We start from the raw sequence: 19,727 nt of genomic DNA on the forward strand, positions 1-19,727 counted from the left end.
CCGCCCACACTGTCCAATACACTAGCAGCTAACCACACGCAAATATTGAACATCTGAAAAGTGGATAGCGTGACTGAGGAACTGAATTTTTCATTTTCATTTAAATTAATTTAAATGTAAATAGGCACATCTGGACCATATCGGACAGCTCAGTTCTAGAACTTTCTTCCTCTAGGGGACAGCCTTACCAGCTGAACATACAATCCTTAAGCATGTGTGATTTTTAAACAATTCAAGTGAAAGTGAGGTCAACAAAACACTTGTTTCTAAAGTAAAAATTCGGTTTATTCATCTGTTTACGACACAGTACACAAGAGGCAAAGTGTTTCACATCATAGATTTCACTGCCAACTCCTCAGAATGTTCACTTCTTTGGCTAAAAGGAGAGACTAGACGGGAAAGCCAAGTAATGCATGGGCATCTAAAATAAGGGTGAGGGCGCAAGGCTAACCTCATCCTCACAGGGATGGGCACAGGGGGCTGTTAGTCGCAAGCTGATTCTCTAGAACTGTTAGCGGGAAGCACAGGAGCACACTCCTGGACGCTCGGGCCGGGTGGGCTTCAGTCGTCCCCACCACACAGGTACAGCAGCGCCTTCTGGTAGTCGCCCTTGGTGTCTTGCTACAAATGGCCAAGGAGAAAAAAGAAATTCAGTATCAGGAAAAAGACTCCCACTCTGCAATAACGTACGAGCAAGCCCAACACACACAGAGCCGCTCCCACTGTTAACACGAAGACCCTGCGGGGCCTGCCCAGACACAAAGGCCTGGAAGGCCACACCCAAATCACCCTCCTCAGCGGAGGAGGCTCAGGGAGTGTGGCTGAGGGGAGACTTTCCAGTCCCATCATTACGTGAGTTACTGGGGATTAACACGGGCAGTGACCAGAGCAACAGCACCGGCCTGCTCTCACTGCAGTGAGGCCCAGCAGACACCCCCACTTTTCTCCCTGGCCCTCACCCTTCCGGAGAGGACGGGGTACCTTCCTGCCTCACTGTGTTGTTTCCTGGATTCCTAAGGTCACGTGGGGGTAAGCTGGTGAGGCAGGGAAACAATTCCTAAGAGTCTGTGCCCAAACTTGAAGCATATGCCCTAATAAACCTGGCTACACCAAACCCACCTCTAAATTCATCCTTGGTAACCACTGGCATGCCTTTCAAAGCTCCAGGAGCTTTTAGAAAGGGGGTTGCAAAGCCTGTGGGACCACTGTGACCACAATCACTCCTTATGTACAAATGCTCCATCTCTCCAAAATGGAGAGAGATTGAATTGATGGGAGAGATGGGAGTTCTGAGTAACTAAATGTTGCCAGGCCTATCACAGAGGGTTTTTCAAGAAGTGGAAATATAATAAAATGTATAATTTAATTGATCTATATTTCTTCAGGATGTCAACAAGTCTTGCAGGATCATTGTCATCAATACCAACTATCACTGTAGAATAACAGATGTGGGAAATCTAAAATATTTGCCTGATTCTGTAAGATTCCAGGACAAACCATAAATAGTGCTTTTGAAATAAATCCCTGATATTTGATGACCAGCATCTCTTCCCCAGTGGGTTAGAAAAGAGAAAATCTCCACTCCGTCATGGTTCCGATAGGCCACCTGCCCGGGGCCCCGGGGCCCTCTGGCTGGCCGGGCAGGGCTGACACGCCCCGTGGGGCTTACCTGGATGTAGTAGTACAGGGACTTGCCGTACTTTCTCTTGAACTCAGACCTAATTTTCAACATGTCCACTTCACTGCGGGAGACCATGATTCTAATCAGGACCTTATCTCGAGTGCCCTTGCCCTGAAAGTCAAGTAGATGTTCCAAGTTAGAATTCACAGACAATGTTAATCACTAAAAAAGAATCTAGGGGGCCGGCCCAGTGGCGCAAGCAGTTAAGTGCGCGCGCTCTGCTGCAGCGGCCCGGGGTTCGCTGGTTCAGATCCTGGGCGTGCACCGACGCACTGCTTGTCAAGCCATGCTGTGGCAGCATCCCATATAAAGTAGAGGAAGATGGGCATGGATGTTAGCCCAGGGCCAATCTTCCTCACAAGAGAAAAAAAGAATCTAGTAGGTTTTCTTGCCCATGGAACTGATCTGGGTTCTTGATGCTGCCCTCTAAGAGACTGCAAAGGTAACAGTGAAACTACTCCCGTAAGAAAAATGAGCATCTTGGAATTCCAAACACCCCAGGATGAAATCAGCACAAACCCCTCCTTGTGCATTCAACACACGTGTACTGAGCACTAAGTACTGCAGGGCTCAGGTCAGGAAGTGTGCGAGTCTGCATATGTAACAAAACGTTCCTGGCTCTCAGGGGCTTAGAGAGGACCTGCCACCAGGTTTTCATCGTGGCTCTGTGCCATTTGAATGGTACAAGCAAAAAGGACCACTGAGTTTACTTCCAGAGCCTCAGACCAAGGGCACCAAGGCACGAGTCCTATTTGACATGGAACCTGAGGAGACATGGGAGAAGGCAGTGTGGACAGGGGGTGATCCAGGAAGACGTAGAAAGGGCCTGGAAGCAGAAAGCACCAGGCACATGTGAGGCGGGGGAAATGGGATGGGATTGTGGGAAGAGACGGTGCATTTAAGGGAAGTTGCAGGGCTGGCTTTGGGGTCAACAGACCCAAGTTCAAATCTGGCTATGTAACCTCAAGCAGGCTGAAGCTGTCTGAGCTCCAGTCTCCTCGTCTATAGAGAAAATAGTGACACAAGCCTCACAGGTTTTTTGGTAATGATTTAAGGTAAAGTAAGCGGCACAATGTCTACTGCGTAGCAGTTGATTAATCATCTCTCCCTTCCTTGTTGGTCTGTACTCTGGGGTAATAGGAGGAAATCACGAGAAATCTGAGCAGGAATCAGACACAATTACATCTGGCATTTTCTCTTTCCCATGGCACTGTATTTTCCACCTGTACATAAACACGTGTGCAAGGAGCTGAGGGAGACAGAAGATGGATTTGTGGTCTTCTCACCCATCGGATACAACCACCACTGACTAGCGCGCTCCTGAGTCTAGACAGCGGGGTTCCTTCCTCCACCCGCTAGTCAAGGAGACTTAGTTTGGGGCAGGAAAGAAGAAGAGCCTCGTGTGGGAACACGGACCGCTCAGGCGGCTACCCTTACCTTCATGGAGTCATACAGCCGGTCAGCAAAATACAGGGGCTTGTTCTGAATACACTGGACTGTGGAGAGAAGAAAGGGGTCAGCTGCTCCTCTCTCCTCCACCATGGGGGGTGAGGTCCTGACCCGGGGCACAAACCAGATGACCCGATGCTACAGGAACGGGATGCGAAATGGGAAAGGCTAAGGGAAAACCGGGATCCTCTGACACACTCAGCTCCACTGTGGTTTAAAGCAGGGGACTCTGAGGGCTGAAGAAACCCATTGCATGTGGGAACCTCCCCACCCGAGACCTTTCTCTTGTTATTCCTCCTTGGCAGCTCTCCGTTCCACCAATTTAAGGCGGTCCTCAGTTTCCTATCTTAAATTTATACAGTGAAGATTACGAAACCACCCAAATCATCTCAAGAAGCGACACCTCCTCAACGCACTTGAATTAAGAGGACGGCCATTCGTTACTTCTGCCTCAGTACAGTTCACTGAAAGCTGACATCCACCAGGGATGGGGGCCACACTCGCTTACCCAGGTTCAGGAAAGCATTTTCCAGGTCTCCTTTGACCTCCTTCTTGATGCTCTCCAACATGTCATAAGGGCTGTAGCTCTTGTACCTTTCAAATACTGAGGAAAAGCAACAAATAATTATTGTAACAGAGCCACTAGTCAAAACTGTCAATGATCATCCACATGGTTACGCATCACAATAAAAAAAAAAAAAATTGAGGACACTCAGCATCCTAGAGGGCTAGGGCTCACCCTGGTGGACCAGAGCTCACATTGCGCCAGATGCCCTGGGACAGCGGTACACACACTTGTCCTGACTGGCATTGCCCAGGCCACGTATTTTGACGATCTTCACCTCCCCTGAGTGGAACCCACTCTATCTGGAGGCCACGAGAAACAGTACACAGCACCCAGCAAAGTCCATTACGTCAACAAATATGGCAAGATAAAATGATCCTCAGACAAGAGCGGGCAGCAAGCTAAAGCACCAAACGTGGAAAATATTTAGGGGAAAGAAGGATCTAAAATGGGAGAGAAGCGGGAAGGGACTTGGTGAGGGAAAATGGGAGTGCAAAGTGGAGAGGGAACCTTGTTCTGGCAGACCTGAGCCCCAACACAGACCCCCAGCTGGCCCTGGGCTCTGAGACCTCTTCAGCACAGCACCCACCTTTCTGGAGGTGACACACACTCCGCTCAGTCATGATGCTGATCCACTTGGGAACATCAGTTCCTTTCCTCTTCACTCCAGCATCATAGAGATCCTACGAGCACAACCAACCAGGAAAGTTAACTCCATGATCCAGGGCACGGTCATAAAAAATGTCATGCAAAAAAACCAAAAACCTATATATTCAAAATGCCAAATGAGAAAGGATGACTGCACTGCAGATATGGGCAAAAGTGTACTATTTAGGTCAAAAGTCTTAATCAAGAGCAGTCTTCCTGAGGAACAGACAGACACAGTATGAAACTAGATTGTTCACGAGGTCTGTGCTGTACAAATCTTCCTTGAACACCAAAGGAACGACCAAGAGCTTCTACTCAGATAAGAAGGACAGGCAAATGTTCATTAGCACATCCGGCCCTCCTCCTTCTGGCACTTTTTTTTTTTGGTGAGGAAGATCAGCTCTGAGCTAACATCCGTTGCCAATCCTCCTCTTTTTGCTGAGGAAGATTAGCTCTGGGCTAACATCGGTGCCCATCCTCCTCCACTTTATATGGGACGCCACCACAGCATGGCTTGACAAGCGGTGTGTCGGTGCGCACCCGGGATCCGAACCTGCGAACCCCGGGCAGTGGAGCATGCACACTTAACCGCTACCCAACCACGACGGCCCCCCTCTGGCACTTTTAATAGCAGATAAGCTGATGGTCATCCACGGAAGACAGACAGGTCAGGTACCCACACCCAAGCTTCTTAGAGACTCAGGAAAGGATGGAGCAGGAAAAGGAGCTGCCCAACCTCATTTTCAGTTTCTGGAAAATGTAGGGGCTGCAAGTAATGCTAAGAATGGCAAGGAGGGAGGGAGAAAGGCTTACGCAAGGACAGATACTCATTCAGTGACCATCCACTATCTGGGAGTTACAAAACCCAACTTCTATTACTTTATTTAAAACTCTTCTCCTGATACAGCATCCATTTATGATAAAAACTCTGAATAAAATGGGTATAGAAGGAAAGTACCTCAACATAATAAAGACCATATATGAGAAACCCACAGCTAATATCATCCTCAATGGTGAAAAACTGAAAGCTATCCCTCTAAGAACAGGAACCAGACAAGGATGCCCACTGTCACCACTCCTATTTAACATAGTATTGGAAGTCCTAGCCAGAGCAATCAGGCAAGAGAAAGAAATAAAAGGGATCCAAATTGGAAAGGAAGAAGTGAAACTGTCACTATTTGCAGATGACATGATTTTATATATAGAAAACCCTAAAGAATCCACCAGGAAACTTTTTAGAAGTAATAAGCGACTATGGTAAAGTTGCAGGATACAAAATCAACATACAAAAATCAGTTGCATTTCTGTACACTAACAAAGTAGCAGAAAGAGAAATTAAGAATACCATCCATTTACAATTGCAACAAAAGAATAAAATACCTAGGAATAAACTTAACCAAAGAGGTGAAAGATCTGTACACGAAAACTATAAAACATTGCTGAAAGAAATTGAAGAGGACACAAAGAAATGGAAAGATATTCCGTGCTCTTGGATTGGAAGAATTAACATAGTTAAGATGTCCATACTTCCTAAAGCCATCTATAGATTCAATGCAATCCCTATCAAAGTTCCAACAACATTTTCACAGAAATAGAACAAAGAATCTAAAATTTATATGGAACAACAAAGACCCGAATAGCTAAAGGAATCCTGAGAAAAAGAACAAAGCTGGAGGTATCACACTCCCTGATTTCAAAATATACTACAAAGCTATAGTAACCAAAACAGCATGGTACTGGCACAAAAACAGACACACAGATCAATGGAATAGAATCGAAAGCCCAGAAATAAACCCACACATCTATGGACAGCTAATCTTCGACAAAGGAGCCAAGAACATACAAAGGGGAAAAAGAAAGTCTCTTCAACAAATGGTGTTGGGAAAACTGGATAGCCACATGCAAAAAAATGAAAGTAGACCCTTACCTTACACCATACACAAAAATTAACTCCAAATGGATTAAAGACTTGAATGTAAGACCTGAAACTGTGAAACTTCTAGAAGAAAACATAGGCAATACGCTCTTCGACATCAGCCCTAGCACCATCTTTTCACACACCCCATCTGAACAGGCAAGAGAAACAATAGAAAAAATAAACAAATGGGACTACATCAAACTAAAAGCTTCTGCACAGCAAAGGAAACCATCAACAAAGCGAAAAAGACAACCTAACAATTGGGAGAAGATATTTATCAAACCATACATCTGATAAGGGCTTAATCTCCAAAATATATAAAGAACTCATGCATCTCAACAACAAAAAAACTACCAACCCAATTAAAAAATGGGCAAAAGACCTGAACAGACATTTCTCCAAAGAAGATATACAGATGGCCAACAGACACATGAAAAGATGTTCAAAATCACTAACTATCAGGAAATGCAAATCAAAACTACAATGAGATATCACCTCACGCCTGTCAGAATGGCTATAATTAACAAGACAGGAAACAACATGTGTTGGAGAGGATGTGGAGAGAGGAACTCTCATACACTGCTGGTGGGAGTGCAAACTGGTGCAGCCACTATGGAAAACAGTATGGAGATTCCTCAAAAAATCAACGATAGAACTACCATATGATCCAGCTATTCCACTGTTGGGTATTTATCCAAGAACTTGAAAACACCAATTTGCAAAGGTACATGCACCCCTGTGTTCATTGCAGCCTTATTCACGATGCCCAAGACTTGGAAGCAACCTAAGTGCCCATCAAGGAGACAGAATGGATAAAAAAGCTGTGGTATATATATACACAATGGAATACTACTCAGCCATAAAACGACGAAATCCAGCCATTTGTGACAACATGGATGGACATTGAGAGTACAATGCAAAGTGAAATAAGTCAGAGGAGAAGGTCAAATACCGTATGATTTCCTTCATTAAGTAGTAGATAATAACAACAATAAACAAACACATAGAGACAGGAGATTGGATTGGTGGTTACCAGAGGGAAGGGGAGGGAGGAGGGTGAAAGGGATAATTCGGTACATGTGTGTGGTGATGGGTTGTAATTAGTATTTTGGTGGTGAACATGATGTAGTCCATGCAGAAATAGAAGTACAATGATGTACACCTGAAATTTTTACAATGTTATAAACCAATGTTACTGCAATAAACAAAAAATTAAAAAAAATAAAAATAAAAAAAAAAAAAATAAATAAAACTCTTCTCCTCCTTAAAACCCTTTTACCTCCTGCTAAGAGTGCTCTGTGAAATACATTGAATTTTAAAACTAAAATGAATTTACGTTAACTTTGTTCTGCAGCTCTTATGAAATGCTTTGCAATAGCTGTTGACTCTCTAGGAAAGGCACATAGTTCACAGCAATCTAAATCAGCTTAACAAATAGTTCTCAGTGATTATGGGACTAGAACCAAGAAAAGGCCTATTCAGCCAGAAAAGAAGGAAGGGCCTCTGGCGCCCTCCCCCTCTCCCCGACCACAAAGGGCTATATGCCTTCCTCCCCTGGCTTTGCCTCCACCATCTTTTTCCACTTTTTCATGTCATTTACTCTATCGCTGTTCATTTGTAGAAAATGCACACCAGTGTGCACAGCCGTGTCACACCCTGCAGAAACTGGGACTTCCAAACAAGCAAAGCCTAAACGAGCATAGGTGAGTCAGGTATCAATCCTGTAATTCACATCAGCATTATAAGGGAGTACCCTGTAATAACTATTGCTCCCAGAAAGTAAAAGTGAAGCCCACAAATTCTTTGACATTCCTCCCCTCCAAAAGAGGAGCCTACTTCCCCTCCCACTGACTGCAGCCTAGAGATGGCAACTCGCTTCTAGTGAACAGAGTATGACAGAGGTGACAGTCTGTGACTCCTAAGGTGAGGGCATAAAAGGCACTCGGCTTCCTCCTTGCTTTCTCCCCTGGCAAGCAGCCATGTTGTGAGGACACTCAAGCAACTCCTGAGAGAGGCCCATGTGGAGAGATACTAAGGCCTCCTGCCAACAGTCACAGGGGGACCATCCCGGAAGCAGATCCTCCTGATGCTGCCAGGCCCTCAGATGACACAGCCCTGGTCCATATGTGGTCTGCAACCTCACAAGAGGCCCCGAGCCAGAGCCACAGCCACCCAGCTCTTAGCCACTCCCCAATTCCTAACCCACAGAAACTGAGATAACAAATGTTAGTCGTTTTAAGCCACTAGGTTTGGATGTAATTTGTTACACAGGATAGAAAATTACAGACTATCCAGAGACTTACTAGAAAACAGAAACTCAGACCAAGAACCTTGGCACTTACCCGGGCATCTTGGTCAATCAGTTCATAATCAATGACAGAACCATCCTCTGCTCTTCTACCCTACAGAAGAAAAAAAAATTAAGAACATCAAATATATTTCTTTGCATATTTTAAAACTAAAAATGCTATTTTCTCCCCAACTCATGTAAGCCATTATTTAACTTACTGAATTATCACTCACTTAAAATTTTCTTTCACTTTGAGGTCTAGATAAGACCAAGGATTGGTACAACAATTGAGGCAGTGAAATGGGGTTGTGCCTCGTCATCATCAACCTTCTCCTTGGTACCCAGTCCTGGGCTAAACACCTTACAGAATCCCCCCACCTCCAAAAAAACCTGATGATATTTAGTTCTTTCCCTCAGAGAGCTTACAATCCAGATGGAGAAATAAGCACGGAACAAATGGTAAAACAGCACACTAATCTATGGCTCTAAGAAAATGTGAAATGCAAAAAGGAGAAATCTGTCAGAAAGTCTGTGGACAGTGGGGTAGAGCTATGGTGAACCCTGAGGATGAGTCAGATGAGGCTGGCAAAGGGGAGGGGAGGGAGCCATTCTGCACGGGAGGAAGAGCTCAGGGAGAGGCTGAGCACACTCAAGTGAGTGAGGTGCTGCCCGGCTGGAGGAGAAGGTGAGCAGGAGGGACACCCAGGGAGGAAGATCAGGGAGGGCCAGGTACAGAGGACTTTTAAAGGCAGTTGAGAGTTTGGATTTTACACAGCAGAAATGGGTGTCGATCAGGGGAGTGAAATGGTGAAAGGGGATTTGAAAGATAGGTGGATGGCGGTGCATAGGGCAGGTGGAAGAGAGGAGAGCCAGGGATGGCGGCACGCAGTTGTTACAGTAATGGAGATGTGAGGGCCAGGGTGCAGCATGCCAATCAATCACTTGTGAACCGGGTTCCTGGAGAAGATAATTTCTCTTCCCTCCCCTGGCACGCAGGCATTAAACTGCACACTGGTCAGAGCTCAGACTCAGAAAGGAAATGCCTTTCATCCACGTCAATATGTTAACATCAGCAGACAAAGACCCCCTCTCCAGGCAAAGGACTAACTGGATAAATCCTCTCATAAGACGTGAGAGCAGGTGAAAGAAACAAGAGGGTCACTTCCCACTGGGTCCTCTATGGCCATAGATAGAGGCGAAGTGACCTTCCCCGAGTCATGCAGCGAGGGCTGGCACATAAATCCAGGCCAGAACTTGAGAGCCGCCTATTCCTCCTCTGGCCCCAAAGTCCACTTGACCATTCGGTTTTGCAGGATAAGAAATTCTATTATCCAAAAATGACAACTCTGCAGAGACACTGCAAACCTACCATCGGAAATGCAGCTAGGATTTCTGATGCAGGCAGAGAGGATTGAGTTAATTCACTCTCAAGTATAAAATGAGGTACGCAACTTGCCTTGGGAGGAAACAAGGACAAAGAAATAGACCAGAAACCCACCTTTGCGAGGGCAACCATCAGCTTGCGGAAGTCACCAGATGTGTCGGAGACAATGTCCTTCTCCAGATCAGTCTTGTACACTTGGAAAACAACACATCTGGATTTATGGTTCCTGCCTGTGCAGCCACCCACCCCAAATGCCCCCTGCCCCACTAAACCTCTGAAAAGCAGAAATGGCTGTGACAGCATGGATGTATCCGCCCAAACGAGGGTGGATTCTCTAAAATGATTTTTACCCTCATAAAATCAGAGCCAGTGTTATTATTAGTGACAACAGACAGACAGGGCTGGATCAAATCAGGGATTCTTAAGCTCACCTTTGATCAGTGACCTCTACTGTAGCTAAAATACTGGTTCCCAACCTTCTTGTCTATGAATACACATTCTGAACATCAAAAAATATGGAGGGCTACACACACACACATAATCGTGCTTTATTATCCACTGATTGAGAAAATGCACAATGGTGAAAACTAGTAAGAATTAAATAGTACTTTTGAATGAATTTGTATTTTATTACTCAAAACAGCATCTACATTGAAATGCAGTAATACGTACACATGTAAGCTGCATCATTTATTCTACCCACAGCCTCCTATAGTGTTTGGTGCACAGAGGTCCACGTGCCTCTTGCAACAATATCTATAGTCCAGAGCTGGGAACCTCTTGAGCAGAGACTGGACAGCACCCAATAAATGAAATCCACATATAATACTTTCTACTCCCCATCAGATCTTTTTTTAAAAAAACTTTTTTCTCTCCTTTCCCTCCTGTCTGTCTTTTTGTAGAAGTTCTAGTGGAATGTCATAATCAAAACACAGGCCATGAGGAGGTGGAGCAGAGGGACCTGGACCACAGCAAACCCCTGGATGGTCCAGATGGCAGGCACTTCCTCACGTTTAATCCAGCATCCTACCCCGAACGCCAGCCCGGGTAGCCATGATGGGGTCCCAGAAACTGGGCTGAGAGGATGCATCACAGAATTAGGGCTACTCACTTTCCTTATAGACTCTGTTAATTTCCTGCAGCTCCTGGTTGGTCCTTGAGCAGATGATCTCAATGAGGGAGTCCTCATCAGTCCCCAGCCCCTGTGAATCAGGCAGCACACACATCAGCAGGGAAAGTCCTCCTGGCCATTAGCCTTCTTCTCTGATCTCAATCAGGTAAACTGCAAACATGCACTGGGTCTGTCAGCACGCTGCTCCTTTCTACATTGCTCCTGGGGATCTGTACTCTATTCCTCAGCACAAGGTAATGTCATTCTCCATTCCTTTAAAAAATGCTTCACCAGAATACAAGATGGTCTAAAGACATGTTTGAGCTCAACTATATTAAAATATATATATATATAGTAAATGAGAAGAGACAGCAATGCAACAAATCAAAATGTTAAAAGTAGTTGCTTTTTAGTGATGGGTTTATAAAATAAGTAACTTTTTCTTCTTCCTATTTTTCTTTTTCAGTTTCTATCATAATCACCCATTATTTTAATAAATGGGAAATAATTTTCTTTATTAAACAATTCTTCTCAGTAATTTACAATAAAAGAATATAGAGATTTTATGTTGTCATTTGCAGCCAGCATCGTTAGCCTGGAATAAGTTTTTTTACCAGGGAAAGGTACAGATACGATAAAATTTTTAGCTTCACCTCTTTGAAATGTAAAATTGGGTTAATGTTAAAAATTTCATTCTTCTACTTCCATTTTTGCTTGATTACTATGCACTCTTCAGGCATTTTAGGGAAGCAAAAGGAAATAATGAAGTGCCAAATAAACCTAGACACTAACACTTTATTAAGGAATAAGAATTTGATAGGTGATGTATTCAAATTTAATATATACACTTTTGAGCATGCCAGATAGCTTGAAAGGACTCAATGAAACATATATTTCAAAGCTGGCTTCATGATCAAAGTCAAGATTTAATAATCAGGATTCTCTAATACTCATCTTTCTGAATTTGGAAATATCACTTTGAACTAAGTAGAATTACAACTGTTTAAAATGTAAATCAATTATAAGGTGTTAATACAATAAGAAACTTACTTATCCACAGGAAAAGTATGTCAGCTATTAATTAAACTTATTAGAGTTTATATACCCCTGAAAAAGTGGTTGTATAATATAAGCTAAGCCTCAGGTTAATGGTTAATTTTGAATTTTATTCTTAATCTAATCTATGAGACATTGCTTCTTCTTCCAGAGTTTTTAATCATGATTTGTAGAGGTTCTAGCAAAGCCAAAATTTCTTCCCTTCTTAGCAAAAGGCCTACAACAACATTCTATACAAATGTTACCGGATGACTGCTGAGCACCTTCAAATATTTTAGGGGGCAGTTTTTCAGCCTCAAGGATGATAGAAATATAGTCTAAAATAACTGATGCATTGGAAGAAATGCTATATTCTGACACTGTGAGAATGTAAAACAGGTATAGCAATGTAAGATTGTTTTCTCCCACCACTGATATACCAGTGTTAATATCTAAGAATTCTAATAGCGTTTTTATCTCTATATTAAAAGGTGACCTTGGCCCAAAGCTTGGCCCAAGCTTTCCACAGACTGTCCACAATTCCTATCACAAGGGCAACTTCCACTGAACATATGGCAGATACCGCCACTGGTATTGCCAGAAGTCAAAACAGATTCTTTTTTAAAGCATAGTTCAGTTAACGTCACTTCGAGCTTTATGGATTTCAGAAGGGTACTCTGTGATAGCTAATGGAAGAGCTGGCACAAGGTCAAAGACTTAGCAGTCAAAGCACCTTTCACTGGGCCCAACTACATAGATGACAATGGTGATTGACAGCTCAAACAGGTCTGTTTCAAGTCATGAATAGCTAGTAATAGATACTAGTAAAATTGCACAAATCAGAACTAAATGGATTCTTGATGAAAATAAGATAAACTGATCCGATGTGATGATGGTCATAAGAAACCTAGGAGATGCTGGCTCATTTATGGCTCCAAAGGTCCCAAGACTCAGTTTTCAGGATCAAGCAGGATCATTAAGTGTTGTTGACATTTTATGATTTTTAATTATACCTTCCCAGCAATGTAGCCTTCTTAGGAAACTCAGAGCTGGTCTGCTCAAATAAACAGCTCAGGCTATGTGGAAGAACTGAAGGAAGAAAGAGATTTCACAACAAATCTTCCAGCAGCCCTGAGCTAGCAGGTTCTGAGCCCCAGAAATGCCTGGTGTGTGCAGCTGCCTGACCCTGGAGGTGCTCTGTAGGGAAAGGGATGACAAGCAAACTGTGACATTAGCTCTGGTGACAGGCTTACAGCTCCGTCTCTTCATAATTCAGGAACAGTGGCATCACAGAAAACACATTCGGACTTAGAATTAAAAATATGAACTAAAGCTTTCGCTCCTACTCCAGAGGATTTACCCAGTTTTACCAGCAGAGGGCAGTATCGGCTTATTCAAAGTGTTGTGGGCACACACTACAAAAAGGGCTCTCTGCCTTGCTGTAACATGCATTTATGTTTCTGCATCTATTACATTTATATAATACTTGATGTTTTAGGGACGCATAATATTCAGGGAGTTTCCAACCTGGAATTTTTACTATCTAATTTAACCTAAAATTCCATGTTCAAAATAACTTTGCAAAAGAAAAACAAAAGATAGTATGTGCTACAATACTTTGAACAAAACACAGGTACCATCCACGATCTGAAATTACCCTTCATATGCACTGTGATGTTCTGATTTTGCCCGAATTTGAATCAAACAATGGGACGGACAGGGAGAAGGTCAGAAAAACACTCGAGAGAGCATGGGCACAATTTATAAGCTTCATTTAAACAAAAGCTATGAGTTTTACTTTTGCCTTAATATCACAACAAATCTTTTTTGAGGAGGAAGTGTAATCAAGGAAGTAGTTTTTCCAAATGGTATCCCAATTGCCCAGGTGCCAAGCAGTAGCAGCTGGTAACTGACTTCTCAGCATCATGAAATTTCTTTACAGTCTTAAAAAAAGTAATGAAATATTTTTGGTACAAATCCTGAGGCTTATAGCTTCAGTTCATTAAAAAAAAAATGGTTCCGAATGAGAATTCAACAAAACTGAAAATCACCTAATTACACTCAGAAAGCTGTAATTCACCAATATTACTGGCAGATTCCACAGAGATTGCACCTCCCACGTGCTCACCTTCATGGAGGCCTTCAGCTCGGAAGCATCGTACTGAGCAGGTGTTTTCAACAGGCCCAGAATCACCGTCTCCAGGTGGCCGGACAAGGCTGACTTCAGTGCTGCTGCAAGTTCCTTCAGAAAAACGGGCAGGAACATGGGAAATTTGGTTGGTAACCAACATTCCCTTTAAACCGGGTGAGTAAAATACCAAACTATCCCTCACCTGCATACCCTTTAAGAGACCCAGATGTCAGAAACTGAAAGATGAGACTTTGTTCTAACAAAACCCCTTAAAATCCAAGCTGATTTTGCCTTCCCTCCCTGTCATTAAAAGGAAAACTGGAGCAATCTGCAATTTCTCAGAAAGCTATGAGTGTGAGGGCACTTCACAATACACTTGCACGTGATGACAGCCTGTGGAAGACAAGGCACTTCCCGGGGGTCAAGGCCCCCGCTGAGAAGGAGGTGGTTCGAGTGGGGAGCCTCCAGGGAAGCAGAGCCCTCATGGCCTGCTGATACCCTCCTATAAAAGATGTTTGCAGCTGTGCCATGGGTGGCTCCTGAAAGTCTCCAAGAGGAACTGGAGGCCCCGACAAGGCTGGAAGTGGGCTCATGAAGCTTTCCTATGTCAACACTTCATCTACGACTGAGAGAACATCTATTTGTCGATACCAAATTGGAGAGGTATTGATAGAGATGATGGAGACTAATGCCCCCCCATTCACTCCCTTAACTTCCCCACTGCATATTATTTCTTAAGGGTTCCACTGTCACCATTAACACAGATTTTAAGTCAGAGGTCTGAGTCAGCACCCATGTATGCAGACAGATACCCCAATTCAACATGGCTCTTACAGATGATTCCCCAGGGATTAAACTTCCTACACATCATGGGCACTGAGTGACAGCTGAACTCTCCCATGGTAATTTTCTTCTTTCTTTTCAATTTCTCTCTCCTCTTCTCTCCCTTCTTTCTTTCTGTCCTGCTTTCCAGCAGCACTCACGGCATCTACAATGTTTAACCCCTAGAAGAATTTATAGGCACTAAGAGGTGATATGCAGCCCGTTTCAGCGAGAATCTTCTCAAATCGTTCTCGACATGAGAATAAGATGGATCTTAGAAATCATCTGGCCCAACCCCTTCACCACCTACTTTCTCCTGCTTCCCGATGTCCTAGTAACACATGGCACTTAGGAGGGGACTTTAAAAGCAACACGTTCCGGGCACATACGTACGGTGACAGATAAAAACTAGACTATTGGTGGTGAGCACGATGCAGTCTATACAGAAACTGATATATAATAACGTATGCTGCAAATTACACAATGTTATAAACCAATATGACCTCAATAAAATAATTTTTTTAAAAAAAGAAGTTAATTTTTCTCTTGACAAAGTTACTTTCCAGGGAGTATTTTCCTGCTACCAATAAAACTGGCTTCAAGGACTGCAGAATTGCATAAGTGACAAAAGGTGGCTATGATTACCTTCACAGAAAATGATCCACTGACATAACAAAAAAAAAAAAAAAAGGCAACACCTTCCAATTATAGCATTGATTTTCCAGTTTGGAATTTTGAGGTTAGGTAATTCCAAACTTGGCCTACCCTTGACACTTCCCTCGACCCATTCTCTCCTCAAACCTCAAATAGCGTTTGGGCACCTACTGACTTCTTCCACTTCTATTATAAACTCTTTAGGGGCGTTCAATTTCCTGCTTCTCATAACATCTAGCACAGACCTTCACACTCAGCAGAAACTCCAGAAATGTTCGATAAATAAAATATACCATTCTTTGTATGGAGAAATCTGGCATCTGCTTGAACACGAAAGAAACATAAAATCAGTCCTCTCTCCCTGCTCCTCTCCACTTCTCCTAGCTCTGCCCTTGCTGTTAAAGCTCATCACCTGGGCAGCCTCAGTCTGTACCCCTGAAGAACTCTGCAATACAGGGCTTTCTTCTTTATTCACAAACAACTCATTTGAAACGATAAGCTTCTGCCTCCAGGATTTCCTTCAGAAATTATCTCAAGCAGTTTATGCATCTTTCTATAAAAGAGGACAATCCTCCTTGGCCCAAGGCTAAGAGGCATCAAGAAGCAGTAGGACAGTGAGCTGTTCCCAGCACACAGCAAAGCCTGTGAGGTCACTGAACCCATCACGATTCTGGTAATATTTTCCCTCCAAGAGAGTATGTGAGAGCTTTGCTCTCCGTCTATCTAATTTGAAATCAAGATCCAGGCTTCTACGTTTCCTTATACACTTACGCGTACACACCCAAGTGTGTTCCAAGACCCTACTCTGTAAGTGACAGCTGAAGTAGCAGTTACAGGCACACTGTCCAGAGAGATGGGCCTTCTGCTCCAGCTGGAACTCAGCTCTACCAGCTCACAGATCCTTTTGGCAAAGTGGAGAAATAAAACACCCCCCTCTGTGCCTCACTACAGAAGATTAATATAAGCCTAGCGGAGAGAAGAATTTTAATGCACATGAGATGAAAGAGGCCAGATGCTTTCCTACTTATGTCCTTTCCAACTGTTTTGGGAGGCGGGGGAGGGAGCTATAGCAGGGCTTGACCTGCAACCCCAGAACCCCGGTGGTCATATTAACCCCAAGAGCAGAATGGCTTTTCCAGAATCCTTCCAGCTCACCTCCACTGTGGCTACGAGTGAAGGCTCTAAGTCAAATGGGAGCTGCAGGAAGCCACGCTGACTGCACCGTCCAAGAATATATCAAAAGCTTTTAATAGCAAGGAGTTAAAAATAAAGCAGCCCGTCCTTAAAATAAAATTTCCTAACACTGCGACAAAATAAAGGATGAACAAGCGCTGGGTCGTTCCTTTACCACTAGTGGACAAGCAAGGGAAAAAGCACAAAGACCCTTTAAATAGTGGGGGCATGGCATGCTGAAGATAGCCTGCTGGACCAAATGAACGACTTACTCATTACGCCCCTTGGTTGTAAAACTCTTAAGAATTCAAGTGTATTTTTTTAAGAATGAGGGGAGCATGTCAGGATCAATACTCAGTGAAGGTTAGTGTCCTAAGATTAAATTAGAAACATCTTATCAAGAGCTGGCAGAAGCCACAAAGATGAAATGAGTTGCTACATATAGAGAATTACCTGCTGGGCACAAAGTAAGCATTCAGTAAATGGTGCCTGTTGCCGCTGCTGTTACTCCCTATTCTGTTCGACCTTTCTATTCCCAGAACTGTCCCCTCCACACACTCCAGGTAGGAGGAGGGCATGGTCTTTATGGATGAGCTCCAAGCACTCCAGGGGCCACCTGTGAGTGAGTGGTGATTCTTACAAGGATGCAAGAGGAAAACCTTGGATACCCAAGAGTTCCAGGAGGCTCTTGCTGGAATGAGCCAGAATTCTTGAAAAGAAAAAGCGATGGCTATGGAAATAAAATTCAACAAGGAATGCTCTCCAACCCTGAAACTGCCCGTACCTTTTTGGTCCTTCTCTGGTAGGCGAAGGCAATATCCTGTCTCTGTTCATTGCTGCGGTTGGTCAGAATGTTGACGATGGTGACCTCATCCACACCTACGGGAACACAAGTGTGAATTGTTACTCAAGCACATGCTCTCGTCCTCTGGGCTTACACAGAAGGTTTTAAGCAGAGTTTTTTCAAACTGAAACTTACATACTGTTCTCCAAACTGAAATACCAGGACATCAAGATCTGTTCTCTCTCTTTTTATCAGCCCCTTCCACCTAACGAGTGTACCTTCTTTTCCTTTTTTCCCGATAACCTCAAACCTCAAGCCTAAATGAAGCTTTTAAATATTTGTATTTTAAAAAACTATTTTATTCATAAATTGCTTTCTGGAATCCACAGTAGGAGGTGCATTTGCCGGGCTTTGGCAGTCAGATGGAACAACAAAGATTTAGGAGGATTTTAAATGAAAGTCCCCAAATTGCCATTTAACTGGGGATTTAATAGACAGTAACTGCGAACTGAATTAATACAGACAATTATTTATATTTATTGCAGGATTATGGCTATATAAGCAGCTAGGTATAATTTCTATAATTATAGAAACTGTCATGACAAATGAGTTAGATTTAATATGGCAGTTGTATTTTAATAGCATAATTGATTACTATAATCATCCTTATTGAAGACTAAATTATTTTGTAAGGAAAATAAACGTTCCACTGCTTTTAATCTTCAATAGACAATTTTAATAATCAATTTTATAACTTTATTAAAAAGAGTAAGTGTTTTAATCTAAATTAAATCTAAATTGGGAGTTCTGAAGTGCCACCAAAATATTTTAGTACCTATTTTAATTGGAACATGTGTATTTACAAAGATAAGCAATGCCTTCTGGTATCTGAAAGTTTCCAATTTTATATCAGAAATACACCTAACATGCCATTTAACGTAAGAAAGCACAATTTTAAGAATTCAGAAAGTGAAAGGTCTCTCTCCTGACTGATTAGGAACTTTGTTTGATAAAAGGAAGAGTCTTTGCCATAACTGGATAGGTAACTCTTGGGTGAGAGAGAGAGTGGCTAAGCCACGAGGTCAATGCAAACTGCAAAAGCCTGGCCACAAGGAAAGAGGAGTCCCAAAGCAACAGAAAGGTCAGAACTGCAAGGCTGTGGGGCAGAGACAGTGAGCAGACTGAAAGAGAAGGTATCTTCAACTCTCAAGCATGTTAGAAAGATCAAAAGGCATAAAGTTAGATTTTCTGGGTATAAAAATAAATAACATTTATTTTGTATTTATACACTCATTTCAGAGTGAGTTCATATCAATACGTTAGTCAGTTATGTTAACTGCAGCATCTATAACTTTCACTCTGATTTTTAGAGCAGCCAGTGTCAACACAGAAACCCAATTGCTGTAAATGAGATTCCGTTTCAAAGATGCTTATTTCAGCACTGTATATAATATCAAAAAATAAAGGGGAAAAAAAACTACGTCCAATAAGAGACTGATTAAAGAAATGTTCTTTTGTCTATATAATGGAATACTATGTAGTCATTTAAAATGATGGTATAAAGTACTAACTGACAGGGAAAAATGTTCACAATACACTGTTAAGTGAAAAAACAGGTTGGAAAGCAGTATCCCCCGTATAACCCGATTTTTATAAAATACATATGCACGTATAAGAAACTATCTAGAAGCCTTTATACCAAACTTCTAAAAGTGATCCTCTGAGTGGTGGGATTACGGATAATTTAAAGTTTCCTTTCTTTTGATTATCTATACTTTAAAAGTTCACCATAATGACCATAAAAAGGGTTTTTTAAATACAACATGAATGACATGCAATCATCGATCCAGCGTCAACTAGCGACTTCCCTTCAAGCGATTCCTCGCGTGGTTCCGAATACATTAGTTAGAATAAAACACAATATGCGTAATAATTAGGAGCTATACCTACAGAATTCTCTTTGGTTTCCAAAACTTCCTAACACAAGCTATCTTATTTAATCCTCACGACAACCCAGTGGGCACAGCTGTCCTTCTTCCTAGTTTACAGGTGGGGGAGCTGAAGCTCCGGGACGGAGGCCAG

The 19,727-nt window shown here is 42.8% G+C and overlaps 1 protein-coding gene across 2 annotated transcripts in view; it reads right to left on the reverse strand.

Annotated features, from left to right (window-relative positions):
• Window positions 1-260: 260 nt before the first annotated feature.
• The window catches only part of ANXA2 (annexin A2), a 45,915-nt gene continuing 26,448 nt past the window's right edge, over window positions 261-19,727 (reverse strand). For both annotated transcript variants that reach the window (XM_004421643.3, XM_087428011.1), the window contains exons 4-13: window positions 17,646-17,740; window positions 14,210-14,323; window positions 11,047-11,137; window positions 10,050-10,129; window positions 8,604-8,663; window positions 4,285-4,378; window positions 3,639-3,734; window positions 3,119-3,177; window positions 1,670-1,792; window positions 261-621 (exon numbers count right to left, since the gene is read on the reverse strand). In XM_004421643.3, the coding sequence (XP_004421700.1) occupies window positions 562-621; window positions 1,670-1,792; window positions 3,119-3,177; window positions 3,639-3,734; window positions 4,285-4,378; window positions 8,604-8,663; window positions 10,050-10,129; window positions 11,047-11,137; window positions 14,210-14,323; window positions 17,646-17,740 (872 nt within the window). In that variant the 3' untranslated portion in view covers window positions 261-561. The remainder of the gene's footprint in view (window positions 622-1,669; window positions 1,793-3,118; window positions 3,178-3,638; window positions 3,735-4,284; window positions 4,379-8,603; window positions 8,664-10,049; window positions 10,130-11,046; window positions 11,138-14,209; window positions 14,324-17,645; window positions 17,741-19,727) is intronic.

Source organism: Ceratotherium simum, chromosome 3 (assembly GCF_057802395.1).
Source record: "Ceratotherium simum simum isolate JZ-2026a chromosome 3, ASM5780239v1, whole genome shotgun sequence".
Taxonomy (NCBI): Eukaryota; Metazoa; Chordata; class Mammalia; order Perissodactyla; family Rhinocerotidae; genus Ceratotherium; species Ceratotherium simum.